General features: G+C 43.4%; 1 protein-coding gene across 8 annotated transcripts in view; it reads right to left on the bottom strand.

The window, feature by feature from the left end:
- Window positions 1-17,730, bottom strand: part of PLCB4 (phospholipase C beta 4) — a 388,300-nt gene that overhangs the window by 113,072 nt on the left and 257,498 nt on the right. For all 8 annotated transcript variants that reach the window (XM_042931605.1, XM_042931606.1, XM_042931609.1 and 5 more), the window contains one exon: window positions 2,681-2,760. In XM_042931605.1, coding sequence (XP_042787539.1) covers window positions 2,681-2,760 — 80 coding nt within the window. The remainder of the gene's footprint in view (window positions 1-2,680; window positions 2,761-17,730) is intronic.

Raw genomic sequence — 17,730 nt, 5'->3', positions numbered from 1 at the left:
AGGAATACTTCAATCCAGGTAAGAACTTTAAAAGAAAGTTCATTCAAACAAAGAACATTTATTCTGAAGGTCAGAGACAATAATACACTGTGAGATGAATTTATGGCTGTTACAATTAGCAAATACAAATACAAGACTCTCAGTTAAATTAGAACTTCAGAAAAATAATAATGTTTTTTACAAGTATGTTCCAAATACTGCACAGGATATGCTTATGCGAAAGAACTATTACTTGTCTTAAATTTAAATTTAACTGGGAGTTCTGTACTTTTCTCAGCAACCCTGGATGAATTAGAAAATTGGGTGCTTGCACTGAGCAAAACAAATTGTGGGTACTTACTTGGTGACTGGCCTCATCCTTAATAATCTCTACTAAGGGTGTGCCTGGGTGGCTCAGTCAGTTAAGCAACCAACTGATCTCAGCTCAGGTCATGATCTCATGGTTCATGAGTTCCAGTCCTGCATTGGGCTCCTCAATGACAGCGTGGGGCCTACTTGGGTTTCTATCTCTCCCTCTCTCTGCCCCTCCCCTGCACTCTCTTGCTCTCTCTCAAACTTAAAAAAAAATTCTGGCAAAATATTAAAATAAAAATAATCTCTATTAAGGTGGTAAGAAATGCAACTGCATGCTGACACCAGCCAACCTTATCCTGAGGACACATAGTCAGCTCCCAGTGCAGCAAGGCACAGATCGAATGGGCATCTTCCCTAACTTCCAATAGTAAGAGAAGTTCATTAACTCAAATTGACGGGAAGCAACTCATTGCTTTCCTGACACACGGGGACCCACAACGTTTATTTGTACATTGATGGTAAGACTGTTCTTAGCTATTAATTCACATTCTCATTGTTTCCAGTCAATAACATTCTAATAAAAGCAGAAAATGACAAATTGGTAAAGTTTCTGTCCTGTGTCAGTTTCCTAGAAGCACAAGTGACTCCTTTTCAACTGATGTTTTCAAGACAATAGGCGTGAGGGAAGCAGAAAGAGCAGGGAGAACAGTCACACAAAGCTGTGGTCTCTGCTGGGGCTTTAGCTCGATGCCATGGGGAGCTCTGGAGTGTGATGTGCATCCGACTTGGTGGCATGGGGGCTAGCCTTTTGTATCCTGTGCTAGCCCATCATCAGGCATGGGCTTCCCACCAGGAAGAGGGAGGAGTACAGTCTCCCAGGCACAGCGACTCCCCTTCAGCAGAGGGTAATTCTCTGTAGAAGTGGGCAGGTGTGACCTCTTGACGAGCTAACCCTTATGGTGGCTGGTGGATGGATGAACACCAGCTCTATAAAGGGATCTGAGCATGATACCACTGGGGACAGGTATGATTGTATGTCCAGATACGGATATTGGGGTCCCTCAGGTGTAAGTGGGCATTCTCTAAGTCTCAGATCCTTTGGATTCAATCAATACCCAAACTGTAACATCAAATATCCACCATGGCTCTTTATTTTTAAGAAAATATGCCACAGCAACTGCAGGAGAAAAGGAGAAGTTGCTGCACAACAAAGAGGTATTTATAAGACTAACTACCCCTTACTAAGATGATGGAAAGAATATAGGAGGGATGGCATATAAATCAAAACTACTAATAGTGAATGAAGGAGGACTGGGAGCCAGGCACTGGGCTGGGCATTTTCCAGGACCTCACTGCACCTGTGAGGTAATCTTGTAAAATGAGTTATGGTGACCATCTCCAGTCACAGATTAGCACAGTGAGGCACAAGGCTAAGAATTTGCCAAGAGTCACCCAACAACTAAGCAGCCCAACTAGGATCTTAGTCAAGAGCACATACTCTTAAAGCACCTGCCAAAGGGACCAAAAGTAAGGATGAAAGTGCCCCAAGGGCTGACTTCTCTTCCTCCTGCCTGACAGTCCGAGGAATCACACCTTTGCTGCTAGGCCAGGTTGAGAGTGAAGGTTTATTTCCATAATTTCTCAGTGTAGTTCCCTTCTGCACCTACAACTGCCTACCAGTGGCCCTATCATGGCAGGCGGCCCCACTCTGCTGTTTGCTGCTCTTTCAACAGCCTGACTTTGGCTTTGGCTAGGATTTCTACCTGAGTAACTTTCAAGTCACCCCGATGGAATAACTTCGTAGGGGTTACAAATCTACCAGTGAGGTGCATCGTCCCCCCCCCCCAACTCACCCCCCACCGCATTTTTGGATACAGTGAGCTGGGGTAAGTATGTTTGGATCCCTGACTGTGTGCTGAACAGTCTCCGGGCCAGTGCTCCTTTTTGACCCTAGCAATGGGTGCTCTTGTAAGTGCTTCTCTTGGCCACACTCCCCAATTCTGTTTCACACAACAGAGGCTCCAGCTACCACAGCATCCAACTACATATCTCCCTAGGCATGGAAAACTAACGATCAGCATTCTGTCTGGAGACACAAAGGTCAGTGCCTACTACCTAGAGGATACCGCAGGGGATGCTGAGGTTCCAGCATCTTCCTGCCATCAACCATTCCTTTCACATCTGTTTTGGACTACGGGTTTATCATACACGCCTTGCCAAGTGGCCTGAGAGTACAGATATATATTGGGAACTTCCTCTCCAAGGTCAGGAGCATGGAGGGGAAGACAAGTAAGATGCCGCCTGGCCATATACTAAGCCTTCATGTCCTAATCTGACCTTTTGATTTTTAACAGCCAAGAACAAAGAGTGATATAACAAAACTCACTGTTTTTTGAGGCAGGTCATTGGACTGACATTGTTGGCCCTGAAGTTGTGTATGATTGATCTCAGTCCTTCTACCCATTGCTGAAAAGAGAAAGAGAAAGCATTCCTGATGAGTAAAACTACGAGGTAAAAATGGTGGTTTTTATTGGATAGCCTGTATCCATTTTGCATAAGAATAATGTAAACGCTTTGTTTATCTCCTCCCCACCACAGAGCAATCTTCATTCTAGTGCCATACTTTATTCTTTAATAAATAGCTTTCATTCTTTCCATGAAGATAAATGTAACATCTATAGCATCATTAAATGCTGGATTGTCACAAAGGAACGCTGCCCCCTGATTGACTTGTTAAACCTTCCAGTTGTAGCCTGTTTAAATAGAAGTCCTTTTTCAGCCGCTGGCAATCTTCATTATTTCTAAGCAACATTATACAATACACTATGACATATTTAGCTATTCCCATTTTAGAAGATGAGAGCATTTGGGGTTCATCAATTTTATCATGTGATTCTATTTCAATCTAAGAATTTCTTACATATCTTACCTGTCTGTGTTTTCCAGCAAAGCCTTAAAAAGTAAAGCATGTACTGATTGCCAGGGGATCCAGAGCAAACAGTGAAGTGCTTACATAATTTCTGTTTAAGGATTTGGACCTCAGTTTTAGCTCATAACATTACTCCATGGATTTACAAGGAAAAGTGAAGACTGCATGGCAATAAAGGAATTTGGGTCTCTTAAGGACATTCTACTAGAAAAGGCTAGCCTATGAATTAAGGCCAACTCTGCCCTTGGGTCCAACAACTGATGCCAATGAATGCCATACCAAGTTGCTAAAATAAAGAATTACACTCTTGGCAACATGCTTTGTAACAAATTGACATTGGGGGTTAAAACGGACCTGGGGCCTCCACAAAAGCCAGTACCTCCCCTTCTTTGGTTCATAGCGTGACTGCTATAGCTTTGTGCTGAGGAAGGGGAAATAATTTGGAGTCGATAGTAATATAGATGTATATTCAATCTGCACTGTCCAGTATGGTAGCCACTAGCCACATGTGGCTATTTAAACTGCATAAAAGTAAAATTCAGTGCTTCCCTTTCACTAACCCCATTTCAAGTGCTCCAAAGCCAACGTGGGGCTAGTGCCTACCATATCAGACAGCACATATAAAGAACATTCCCATCATTATAGAACATTCTGCCAGACAGCACAACATAATACTAGTGATTTAGTCATTGCAAAGGCCAGTGGTAAAGACTGAGTTCTATCAAATGTGTGTGGTTTTAATCTACTGTGAGAAAATAACAACATTAAAAATGTCATCTTAACCATTCTTAAGGAACAGTTAGTTCGGTGGCATTAAATAACATTCATGCTGCTATGTAGCCTTCACCACCATCCATCTCCAGAACTTCTTTCTTCTTGCAAAACTGAACCTCTCTCCCCCTTAAACAACTCCCCGTTTTCCTCTCCCCACCCCCAACCCTAGCAGCCACGATTCTACTTTCTGTCCCTATGAATGTGCCTATTCTAGGTTCTCCTTACAAATGGAGCCATACAGTATTTGCCCTTTGACAAATTTGCCCTATTTCACTTGGCATAATGTCCTCAAGGCTCAGGCAGGTTGCAACAGGTGACAGAACATCCTTCATTTTTAAGGCTGAATAATATTCCATTGTAGGTGTAGACCACATTTGGTGTATTCATTCACCTGCTAATGGACACTTGGGTTGCTATTGTGATTAATGTGGCTATCGCAAACGATGCTTCTATGAACAGGGGTGCACAAATATTTCATCAAGTTCCTGCTTTCATTTTTTTTGGATACTCTGAGGTGGAATTACTGGACCAAGTAGTAATTCTATTTTTCATTAAAAAAATTTTTAAAGTTATTTATTTTGAGATCAAGTACAAGTGGGATAGACACAGAGAAAGAGGGGACAGAGAATCCCAAGCAGGCTGTGCATTGTCAGCGCAGAGACTGACGTGCGGCCCAAACTCACAAACCGTGATCATGACCTGAGCAGAGACCAAGAGTCGGACGCTTGACCTACTGAGCCACTCAGGCACCCCTCTGTTTTTAATTTTTGAGGAACCACCATTCTGTTCCCCATGGCAGCTGTGTTATTTTACATTCCCACCAACAGTGAACAGGGGTTCCAATTTCTCCACATCCTTGTTGGCACCTGTTATTTTCCGTTTTGTTTTCATGTTGACAGTAGCTATCCTGGTGGATGTGAATCTAATAGAGAGTTTTGGCTTTCTTCTTTATGCTTCAATCATACCTAACGGCTTTCTAAAGAAGGACTTAGGAGCCATGAGAGGTAAATTTCCTTCCACAACTAGAAAAGGCTATTTCCTGAGGACGTAAACAGCATTGAAAGCCTCCTGATGGTGAAACCAGGATCCTGAGGCATGAGGAAGAAAGGCAATAGTAGCATTAAAGAAATGCTCAATTATTTTCATCAGCAGCCTTCACTTCCTCTGTCAGATTAAATATGGGAGTATAATTCCCTGGGGACTATCAAATAACCTGTTATTGGGCTAATAAACTACAGGCTCACACACAGTTTCCCAAGAGAAGACAGAAAAACAAATAATTTGGTTGGCATTAACTGGGAGGCATTTTCTCAACCTGAAGGCTTGTTACGTGTTCCAAAACACAGAGTCCATGGTTTCCAGGGATAAAAAAGTGGACAATCCGAGACTGTTCACTGTCTTTTTCTGAGCATTCTGATGTAGTTGTTTCTAAAAATAAATTATAGAGATACCAGGCTTTGAGGAGGCTGAAACAACTTTCATCCATCTTTTGAAAATACAATGCTGGTGAAGGTTCTTGTTTGTTGTGACTGAAAGGTCTCCATGAGTGGAGGTCATCAGTCCAGTGACAGTACTCGTGCGTTAGTTAGGGGGAAATGCCAACAGAATCCTCACGAGCCCTAAAGGGCACTGGGATGGGGGAGGTTGTTGCTTCTTCTGAGATGATAGAAGTGAGGGTCAAGGGCCTTGCCCAAGATCACAGAGCAGCTGGTGCAGAGCTGAGAGGCAGGAAGAACTTTGTTATCGGCCCCTCTTCGGGGCTTGTTCACACATCTCCCTCCTTGGCATGACAAAGTCCCATCAGGACTTTCCTCCTTTCTCCTGTCTTCCAGATAATGCACACCTAGCATATTAAGGCCAAAAGACTTAAGGAAATAGGTGAAGTGTTTTGTTTTGTTGTTTTCAACATAAAATAGATGAGATGCCAGCAGGTGTCAGTAGAACCCCAGAGTTTAGTTGGGAAGTTGCACTAGGGGTGAGCTAGAGGCACATGAACTTCTTTGAATGTTTTCAGATTAAAAGAAGCCAAAAAAAAAAAAAAAAGGCAACTTAGATAAGTTTTCTTGAATTGCTGAAAATAAGCACATATGTTAACAGTCTACATCATGCCCCAAAAGATGCACCTTCAAGCCCAGGGCTGCATGTTTCTAGAAGGGTCGTTCCCTGACACACGTTGAGCACACTCATTGGCTCAGTGATGACACACCCACCCTATGATTCCTATTACACTGGGTGCCTCCCTCTGGTCTGGCCTTCGTGAGTGGGCCAGCGCAGCCTGCATGCAGGGAACCAGCCCGAAGGATCAATTTGGATGTCCAAATTGGCAGTCTTTGCACTTCCTTGGCATGCTGTTCTTGTTAGGGTCCTCTCATTTTTTAATCTTTTCCAGGGCAGACAACCCCAGAATGTGCCACTCTGGCATGTGGATTTCCTTGAGCTGAAGACAATCAAGGCCCAATGAACTCAAGAAGAGCTTTTTACCTCTCTCTTAACTGCCTAAAAGAATTTAGTTAGGGGGCTTGTACGAGGAAGAGAGCTATTACCAAAGACAACAGTTTTTTTTCTGTTTTTCTTTTTTTTTTAACATAAGAAGGTCTTCTCCGGGGGCACCTGGGTGGCTCAGTCATTTGAGTAGCTGACTTCAGCTCAGGTCACGATCGCACAGCTCCTGAGTTCAAGCCCTGCATCAGGCTCTCTGCAGATAGCTCGGGGTCTGGAGTCTGCTTAGGATGCTGTGTCTCCCTCTCTCTCTGCCCTTCTCCCGCTCATGCTTTGTCTCTCTCAAAAATAAACAAATTTGAAAAAATACAAAAAGAAGGTCTTCTCCAAAGAGCATGATAATGATTTGTTTACCAAACATTTGCCCTTCCCATCTTCCTGTGAATTGTCTTTGCCTTTTTCTTTTTAAATTCATTTATTTATTTTGGGAGCGAAAATGCACATAAGCAAGGGAAGGGCATAGAGAAAGGAAGAGAGAAAGAGTCCAAAGCAGACTCCACAGTCAGAGCCTATGCAAGGCTCAAACTCACAAACTGTAAAATCATGACCTGAGTTGAAATCAAGAGTTGGACACTTAACTGACTGAGCCACTTAGGTGTCCCCGATTGTGTCCCTTGCCTTTGAAACCCCAGACCCTTACCCCCTTCTTCTCCTTGGCTCAGGATGGCATGTAAACCTCAATTATCTGATTATCAGAGAGCCTTTCTTGTCTTGTGGGGCTCCCGTACACACATAATTAAATTTGGTTTTCTCCTGTTAATCTCTTTTTATTAAAGGTGGGTATCTCAGCCAAGAACTCAGAAGGGTAGAGGGAAATTTATTTTTCCTCCCTTACACCATGCACTAGGGGCAAACTATGAAGCTTTTCAAGTAAAGATCTCCACAGGGTCTAAGGTTGCAGTAGGACAAGACCCTTTATAAGGTGCTTAAGACGTAAAATTGCAACGTTTCACATATCTCCAGATGAATAATCAGTGGAGTACCTATATCTTTACACATTAAACTAGAAACTTGGTTTCAGACAGGCATTTGAGCTTTAAAGGGGTTCAGACTCTAAAATAAAGACACTGTAGGTAGAATTCTACGTGTTTTCTCTTATGGGTCCCTATATGCAAGGTGAATAATTTTAGTTGTTAAAGTAAGTTAGGATTAGTTGCCATTAAATTGTCAATGTTTAACTTTGAGGACAGGAGAAGCAAGACATTTTCAGTTGGTACACTGTTATAAGCAAACTACGTGGATATCATTCAGAGACCAGATTAGTAGTTTCTAGAGCTGGCTGTACATTGGAACCCCTGGGGAGCTTATAGGACATTTTAGAAAGCTGGAAGTGGGGCACCTGGGTGGCTCAGTCAGCTAAATGTCCGACTCTTGCTATCAGCTCAGGTCATAATCTCATGGTTCATGAGTTCGAGCCCCAAGATGGGCTCTGCACTGACAGTGTGAAGCCTACTTGGGATTCTGTCTCCCTGTCTCTCTGCCCCTCACCTACTTGCACTGTCTCTCTCTCAAAATAAACTTAAAAAAAAAAAAAGAGGGGTGCTTGGGTGGCTCAGTCAGTTAAGCATCCGACTTTAGTTCAGGTCATGATCTCATAGTTGTGGGTTTGAGTCCCGGGTCGGGCTCTGTGCTGACAGCTCAGAGCCTGGAGCCTGCTTTGGATTCTGTATCTCCCTCTCTCTCTGCCCTTCCCCTGCTTGCTCTCTGTCTCTCTCAAAAATAAATGAACATTAAAGAAGAAGAAGAAGAGGAAGAAGAGGAAGAAGAGGAAGAAGAGGAAGAAAGGAAGAAGAGGAGGAAGAGGAAGAGGAAGAGGAAGAGGAAGAGGAAGAGGAAGAAGAAGAAGAAGAAGAAGAAGAAGAAGAAGAAGAAGAAGAAGAAGAAATAATGCCAATTCTCAGGTCCCACCCAAGATCTCCCCACACAGCCACTCTGGGAATGGGGCCCAGCAACCTGCATTTCAACAGGCCCTCCAGATGACAATCATGCAGTCCTAGTATGGAGCATCTGGTACTGATCACAGATACAGATAACTGAAGAGGGTGTGGAGGTGGCCACAGGAGGATAGGCTTGTCTAGTTTTGTTTTTAAACAATTTTATTGAGGTATAATTTAAATATAATGAATGGCCTAGAAGCTTTTGATTCAAATCTTTCAAATGGTAACTAACCACCCTTAGGGTGAGGACTGCCAATTGAGACACTTCAAATTTTAAACCTTCATTGCCCTGTTTTGGTTTAAATTCACACACACGTGTTAAAATATTTAAAAAAAATTTTTTTAATGTTTACTTATTTTTGAGAGAGACAGAGACAGAGAGAGACAGAGAGAGACAGAGAGAGAGAGAGAGAGAGAGAGGAGGGGCAGAGAGAGAGAGGGAGACACAGAATCCAAAGCAGGTTCTAGGCTCTGAGCTGTCAGCACAGAGCCCAATGTGGGGACTGAACTCACGAACAGTGAGATCATGATCTAAAGTCTGACACTTAACTGACTGAGCCACCCAGGCACCCCAGTGCTAAAGCATTGCAAGGAAAGTTGCAAGCATTGCAAATGCAGAGTAGGCAGCCAGAAGGAAGTTGGTTCAAAGGATGTTCCACAGGAAATCCAGCTGCTGGCAACATTCCAGGATCTCAGGAGGCAGCAAGAGATGGCCCTGCGGATGCCAGTTAGAAGTGACAGCTCCCCCAGGTTCTGAGAGAGGCAAGCACAGAATCTGGACAGGCCTGGGCTTTGGGAAGAACAGTTATTAGAGAACCGGTAGAGAAGCAAGACGGAAGTCTGTTTCCCAGAGCTGGGGTACATGATCAGAACATAACCCACACCACCACTGGTCCTGTGGATGAGGGAGCTTGAGTCAGGCTGAGGACAAAGCACAAGCTAGCACATCCCCACCCCCAGGTGGGACCTGTGTGATATTCCTCAGGCACTCCTGGCTGCCCAAAACACAAAGGAAAGGAAAGGAAAGGTTAATTGATAGAGATCACAGTCATACAGGACATGAGTCTCCATCAGTTTACAAATATCTTAGTAAATTATGAGAGAAAGGCAATCTTAACAATTAGCCTAATCTTCAGAAATCTGTAGACTCAGTTTCCGGGGGCCCTAACATCACCCCTCCATAGTGATGTAGGAAGAAAGGCAAGAAGGAAATGACAGGTAAAATTAAATTTCCTTATAACCTGCAGCCCATTGACAAATACTTGAGGCAAATACAGATTGTACCATTTCTCCCAGAAGGTCCTACTGTCATAATGTTAATGCCTTACTAGAGGGAAAACAACCTTAGCTTGACAATAGCTAGGCCTCCAGTATCCTGTGAGTCTTCTTTAGCATATGGAAATCTCTTTGGAAACTTCCCATTTGCTTCTACCTTCCCAACTCCATAGTATATAACCAGTCACTCCTCACAACCCCAGTGCAGCTCTTTCTGCCCATGGGTCCTGTCCCCGTGCTTTAATAAAATCACCTTTCTGTATCAAAGACATCTCCAAGAATTCTTTCTTGGCCGTCAGCTCTGAACCCCACCAACACCCCCAAACTTCATCAGAGAGTCTGGTGATTTAGGCAGGACTTGACAAAAAAAAAATCACATTTTTAAACCTTCAAATGTGCTCATCTAGGATTCTGAATCCATTCGGAAATTAAATAGAAGCAGATCTACCAATGTTTGCATATCACAGACCAACTTCTACATCAGATTAAGAGGGAAAAATAAAACTTTCTCTTTCACATCAGCGACTTCCTCCGGGTTCTCCTAAAGAGAGGAAAATGCAGGCAGAATGCACTCAGTGTCAGTCATAGGAGATATCCATGACAGTGCTGGAAATTCCCTTCTGGCCTGGGACAGAAGGCAAAGTGGGAGACAAAGACAGCCTTGATGGCAAGAATGAATCGGGCATCGGAGCCTGAAAGTCACCACAGTTGCTACCCTGAGAGAGAGGAGTACAAGATAACAGAGAAGCGGAGGACTCTCATGCATAATCAAGGAGCTAAATTTGGCAATCCTAGATACAATTCAGCAGAAAAAACCCAGGATCAAAGGGGAAATTAAGGAGCCTGTACTAATGACCAATAGTGAACTACTGAAACTGGCATCCAAACAGCAATGGGGAATTTCGCAGAAAAAACAAAAGCTCAGTAGAGAGACAGCTAAATGGTAATCTCAAAAGCCCTTGGGAAGTCAATAATAATTCTGATAAACTTTTCAACTCTAAAAGACCCAAGAGAAGAAAAAAGGAAGAACAACTGGGGTCCTTTTCTCTTGACATCATCTGAGCACCTTCCAGAAAATACAAGTTTTTCATCTGCTGTCCTCCATCCACAGAGTAAAACTGATCAAGGTAAAAGGAGGAAGGCATTAAGTGCCATCTGATGCTTTTTCTTTTTTACATCTGTTATTTTTGAGAGTACACACACACACACACACACACACACGTGCGCACACAAGTTGGTGAGGGGCAGAGAGAGAGGGAGATACAGAATCTGAAGCAGGCTCCAGGCTCTGAGCTGTCAGCACAGAGCCCAAAGCAGAGCTCGAACCCATGAACTGTGAGATCATGACCTGAGCCAAAGTAGGTCACTTAACCACTGACTGAGCCACCCAGGTACCCCAATGTCCTCTAATTCTTAAATCACCTTCAGAGCATGGCAAACAAGTATTTGGGCAGGAAATTAGCTGCCAGGAAGGAGTATATGTGGCTGTGTTTGAAAGATAAATTTGGATGGGCCTGGATAATATTTATCCTTTTCTAGTCAAAACTAGTGTAGGCACTCACAGATAGTCAAAACAGTCTCTTAGCCTGGCTGGTTATCTTGACAACACTGGGTAGTTAGGTCAAAAAGAACCTCTAAATAGTCATAAGAAATGGGAGGACATCGTGCTTTTCTGGATCATCATTCAGAAGCTGAAGTGTCAAATTCCCCTACCAATTGGATTCTGTTCATTATCATTCCAAGAGGCAATTTTTGCATTGCCTAAGCTGTCCTAGTGTATCTATAGTACCTTGTCTCAAATAGCACATCTAATTCCAGATATGTACTCCAATAAATACACTGTAGAAGGGAATCAAGATACGCCACCCCAAAATATGACGCTTTGGTCCAAAAATTATTTTGAGCTGAAGGCATCTGAATTCCTGAAATCCCTTTTGTGACTAAAAGCAGATCCTGCCTGAAAGAACCCCACTGTCATAAATCTAGATCCAGGAGTGGCTCTAACCTTCCCTTCTGGAAGATGAAAACTTGGCACCACACTCTAACAGAAATGGTCATAAAATTCTCATGTCCACCTATTCTCAGGGCTCATTTATCTTTCCTAAAAGTCATTTGTTCTCCTGTAAGTAGCCTTTGCCCCCTTTCTTTCCCCTGCTAAGAGGAGGTACAAACTCTTAAATATCCCTGCTCCTTTGGCTATTTAATTCCTTCTGTGTTGCACCATGCACATAAAATCAATAAATTTGTATGCCTTTTCTCTGTTAATTTGTCTTTTGTCAGTTTATTTCACAGACCCAGCTGAAGAAACACAAACTAAAAATGGAGGTACATCTATACACTCAGAATACATTAATGCCTTAGGTTCATTTGTGCCTATAGACTTTATAACGACATACAATGCTCTTTCCTGACTTAACAGAGCAAGCAGCTCCAATCTTACAAGCTCTAGAACTCATTCACAAACAAAATGAGATATTTGCTTTATTTTATGCAACATTTTTTCTCACATCTGCAAAGAGAACTCTAAATTAACTGAAGAATTTTAAGATATTAAGAAAACCAAGAGCATTACCCTATGCCAGTCAGAAACCAGTTTTGTGAAAGTGCACTTTTGGTTGCAGCTGTCAAATCTGCAAAAATCCTGGTGGTAAAGGAAGAGCAAATGGCTGGTGAATTAAAAGGTATTCGTGAAGTGGTTTCTCTGGCTGATGCCTGTATTGTCAAGCTCTGAAGTCACATTCCTCCTGACCTGGACCAGCTGACAGAGCTGGCAAATTAAGACATGCAAGACATGCCAAAATGAACACTAACGGTATCTCTACACGCAGAGGCTCTGTGATAAACATAACCCATCAGGGAGCTGCTGGCCAATTCTTGCCTATGTAGCATCAACCTACATAGCTCAGGCAAATCAAATCTATAGGTAATCCTATAAACTAAATAGGGACTTGCTATAGAAGATGCTAAAAAGGGGACAACCTTCATTACCTTTCCATCTTTTATGGAAATCTTTCCCCCAAACTTCCCATGGAAGGAAGGAAGGAAGGAAGGAAGGAAGGAAGGAAGGAAGGAAGGAAAGAAAGAAAGAAAGAAAGAAAGAAAGAAAGAAAGAGAGAGAGAGGGAAGGTCAGAGAAGAAATGTGACAGCAGGAAAATGGAAAGAAAAAAAAGAATATTTATGACAGAGATGAACAAATGAATGCCTAGATTACGTTGCTTTCATACTGCCGGGAAAATGTGGGGCTGAGAATGCCTCTGTGACCTTGCTTGTTGACCGCTTACTGGAAAGCAATAGTTCTGGAAGAGTTTCATTTGTGTGCCTTCAACAGGCAAAAAACCCCACAAAACAACAACAACAACAACAGAAAAACAACAACAAAATACCAGTTTGGTAAATAGCTGAATACCACCCCCCTGGGGCTGAGATTCCTACCAGGATAATAGTGCTTCATGGAGCACTACAGTGAAGAAACCTAACAAGGCTTTCTCGTGCTTCATTGACCAGGGAGCCTCCTTTAAATGTAGGCTTTTGTGAGGAATCTATTTTGCAGTTCACCAGTTTGGGAAGGGCTGCCTTATGATTTCAACTCCCACAGGTAAGGATGTTAACTTTTACCTCAACAGTACAGTAAAATCATACAACGTTCAGGTAGAAGTGGTTGGGCAGTAACAGAATACAGGATCTAGAGTGAATGTGACACCTGGCTTCAAGACATGAGCTCTGCCACTTACTGGCTGTGTGACCTTGGGCAAGTTACTCAACCTCTCTGGGCCTATTTCTTCCTCTGCAAAATGATAATCATGCCCAGCCCAGAGGACTGCTGTGAGAGTTAAATGAGATAATATATGTAAAGCACTTTGAACATTACCTGGTATTCAATATAAACTAAAAAATTCCATTGCTGCTGTTCTTACTGTAATTATTGGGGGTCACTGGTCAGCATTTCTGTAAAGGGCCAGAAAATACATAGTTTAGGCTTTAAGAAGGCCACATATGATTCTCTGTTTTATAGTTTTTATGTTTTGTTAACAACTTTTTAAAAATGTAAAAAGCCATTCTCAGCTCACTGGCTATACAAAAACTAAGGCTGAGGGCTGGGTTTGGCCCATAGGCTGCACTTTCCCAGCTCCTGATTATTTTTATTTTTACTTTGAGAGACAGAGAAAGCGTGAACAGGGGTGGGGCAGAGAGAGAAATAGAGAGAGAATCACATCCCAAGCAGGCTCTTTGCTGTCAGCGCAGAGCCCGATGTGGGACTCCATCCCACAAACCACGAAATCATTACCTGAGCTGAAAATCAGAATCAGACACGTAACTGACTGAACCACCCTGGGGCCCCTGCCAGCCTGATTATTAAACTTGCCCCAGATTATAGTGCTCAGAGGCAATAAGGTCTCATCTCAGATGAGGTGTCCCACCCATCTCCTCGTTCATCCTATTTTTTTAAAGATCAGAAAACACACGAACACATGTAAGCTCTTTTTACACATACACTATGTTCACAGTGGCAATTTCTGCCAGCAGTAAAAAAAAAAAAACAAAAACAAAACAAAAAAAAAAACAAAACTGGAGCTATGCGTTAAGGAGGGAAGCAGTTTAAAGCCGGTGACATTTTTCTCTCCCAGGGCCAAAAGGTGAAATCCAAACGTCACATGATACTTCTGGAGCAATTAGAGTAACTCACTTTGCATTCCCTTGGTGGAGTCATTTGATAACACTCTCAATTAGGGCAGACTGAGCGGCTCTGAGCTGGGTCTAGAGCATAGAGTCTCTTAGGAAACCTGTCCAGTTCATGAAACACAACAGGGTGGGGAGAAGGCCCCTGCGATGAAAACTTGTCCCTCACAAAGCCCCCACATTCTGTACAGGAGCACCTGGGGGACTCGTTCTGAAGATGAGCTGGTAACACCAAGAAAACCTACCTCAAAGATCATGGGGATTTACAATTACACCGAAGCCCAAGAAAAGATTTTAAAGACCAAGGAAATGCACGTGATAGAAATTTTAAATGATAAAATACAGTACATTAAACTCTATAAACAGTATGAGCCCAACTGTGTATGAAAGAAAATTGTGTGAATTAAAAAGACACATTGGGGTGGCTGGGATGGGATTGGAGGGAGCAAGAATGGGGTTTCCTTTGGGGGCTGGACGATAGGTTCTAGAACTAGACAGAAGGGGCTGTTGCACAACACTGTGATCTACTAAATGGCACTAAATTGTCCACTTACTTCTAAGTGGCACATTTTGCATTATGTGAATTTCCCTTCAATTTAAAAAAAGACACAGAAGACGGGGTAATGCACTCTGGCGGAGTGGGGGGAGGGTGGTTCTTTTGCTCTGTGTCCTCTTCTGCACTTTCTACTCGAATGTACTGGAAGTACCCGCTCTACCATAAGCAATACTCCCTCTGCCTTCAGAAAACGCTTGTGAACAATACAAAAATGCATGGTCCGTGCAAATGTTTAAAATGAATTTGCCAGTGTGCTCAGGGTTGCTGCAGACTGGGGCTCTAAGCCACACTTTCCTCCTCTTACTACCCCAAAGAGACCTCACTGATGCAGGTGAGAAAACCGCCTAAAAGGACAGCAAAATCTCTTCTAGCTCCAGTGTCCGGTTCCTGAATGTGAACTTTGACAAGGAGCTTTATTTTTTTTTTAACGTTTATTTTTGAGAAAGAGACAGAGAATGAGCAGGGGAGGGGCAGAGAGAGAGGGAGACACAGAATCCAAAGCAGGCTCCAGGCTCTGAGTTGTCAGCACAGAGCCCTATGCCAAGCTCGAACCCACGAATCGTGAGATCATGACTTCAGTTGAAGTCGGATGCTCAACCAACTGAGCCACCCAGGCACCTTCTTTTCTTTTTAAAGGTTTATTTATTTTTGAGAGAGCAAGAGCGCACAGGCAGGGAGGGGCAGAGAGAGAGGGAGACAGAGGATCCCAAGCAGGCTCCATGCTGACGGTAGCGAGCCCGACGCCAGGGCTCATACTCAGGAACCATGAGATCATGACCTGAAAAGTTGGACGCTTAACCGACTCATCCACCCGGGTGCCCCAGACAAGGAGCTTAACTTTGAAGTAAGTCTGGTGCCATGAGAATCGATAGTTAAAATCCACCACTGACTACTAAAGAAATTTGAGAATTCCAAAAAAACAAAAAACAAAAAAAACCACGAAGATAGGTGTTTTTAGAATGGCAAGGGGCTACAGATGCAGAACACAGGGACAGCAGGCCAGGGCTGGCTGGTCCACAGACACGGCCTGAGGGCCCCCAACTAGCAAGTGAGCTCCTTTATGTTGTAGGATCCACAGCGGGACCTGTGGCATACACATTCTCAGAGAACCTATTTTAAATAAATTTATTGCCCTTTCCCCCCTCTGTCTCGATGTCACTAGGCCCTCACTTTCTGATAACCGTATCCGTATATCATACTCCCAGCTAATCAGACTTAAAATCTGTCTCCCCCATAGCTTCTCTCCCCTTACCCAGAAACAAGCTCTCTGGAGTCCGTGTTCAGAGGTGTCTCAGGCCTCCCTCCATGGGTAACTGGTTGCAGCCAAGTGCAACTGATTTTCTCGAATTCTATCTCAGGACTTCTCAAACCATAAGTACATTCGGAATCTTAATCAAATGCGGATTCTGATTCCTCAGGGCTGAGGCAGGGCCTGAGATTCCGCTCAGAGTTCCCAGGTGCTGCTGCTGAGACCCAGATGCTGAGGAGAGATGCTCTCAGCCACATGTTACTACCATGTGTTGATCTGAGAATGTAGAGTATGTTGTATCCCTCCCATGACACCAGGCATGGCCTTCCATTGCCTCCCTAGAATCATCAGGATGGATTCCACAAGCATCTCAGCTTGGCACTCCCAGCAGGCCACAGGCTTGGCCTGACTTTCGAATTTCCCAATGAGAAGTGTTCACTCCAGTCTTCACCCTGGATCTACCACTGCAGGTACAATATTCCTCTGCTTCTGAATCTCTGCTCATGTCTTCACCCTGCCACATGCACAGCCTTCTGTCTTCGGGTGACTGCACACTGAGGACATCACCATAAGGGGACCAGCAGGCCCTCCCTCTTCTGGGTACAAAGTCCTGCCTCTTTTACGGAAATACTTTTCTCCCCCACTCCCTCTCTAACCACAGAACCTCCCATCCTAACAGTTTGAAGACTGGCCTTAGAGATGGGGATGTGACCTACATTAGACCAAAGACTTCCACGTATATACAAGTGCCCTCCAAACAACTGATCCATACTGTCCTCGGCATCTAATATACTTTCTCTTGCAAAGAGATTCCTTAACTCTTATAGAAGGAAATAACTTTAAGGGTCACTTGGTACAACTCTCTCTTTTTTGTTTGTGAGAATAAAAAAGCCCATGTAGTAGAAATGATTTGTCCAACATTAGAAATCATCACACACACATACACACAAAATTCTTGGATGAATAGCTGGATGAATGAAGGTACAAAGGAAAAAAAAAGGGCATCTTTTTTTTTTTTAGTTTTTTAAAAAAATGTTAACGTGTATTTATTTTTGAGAGAGAGAGTGGGACAGGCAGAGTGGGAGCTGGAGAGGGGCAGAAAGAGAGGGAGACACAGAATCTGAAGCAGGCTCCAGGCTCTGAGCCGTCAGCACAGAGCCTGACATGGGACCCGGACCTGTAAGTCGTGAGATCATGACCTGAGTTGAAGTCGGACACTTAATGGACTGAGCCACCCAGGTGCCCCAACAGGCATCTTTATTTAAAATGTCAGTGAAATGAACACATTAGGTAAATATCAGCATTCATCTTACTGTAAGTACATTCATGCTGCATGTTGGCTGAGGTCTAGATCTAAGGTTCTAAATGAGCCACAGACAGATCTGTCATTTGGCATACATGGCATTTAAAAATGAACATAGGGCACCTGGGTGGCTCAGTCGGTTGAGCATCCAACTCTTGGCATTGGCTCAGGTCATAATCTCATGGATTCATGAGTTCAAGCCCCACATCAGGCTCTGTGCTGACAGTGTGGAGCCT

This window comes from Panthera leo, chromosome A3 (genome assembly GCF_018350215.1).
Source record: "Panthera leo isolate Ple1 chromosome A3, P.leo_Ple1_pat1.1, whole genome shotgun sequence".
NCBI classification, from domain to species: domain Eukaryota; kingdom Metazoa; phylum Chordata; class Mammalia; order Carnivora; family Felidae; genus Panthera; species Panthera leo.
This window is presented reverse-complemented; position numbering and strand designations above follow the sequence as displayed.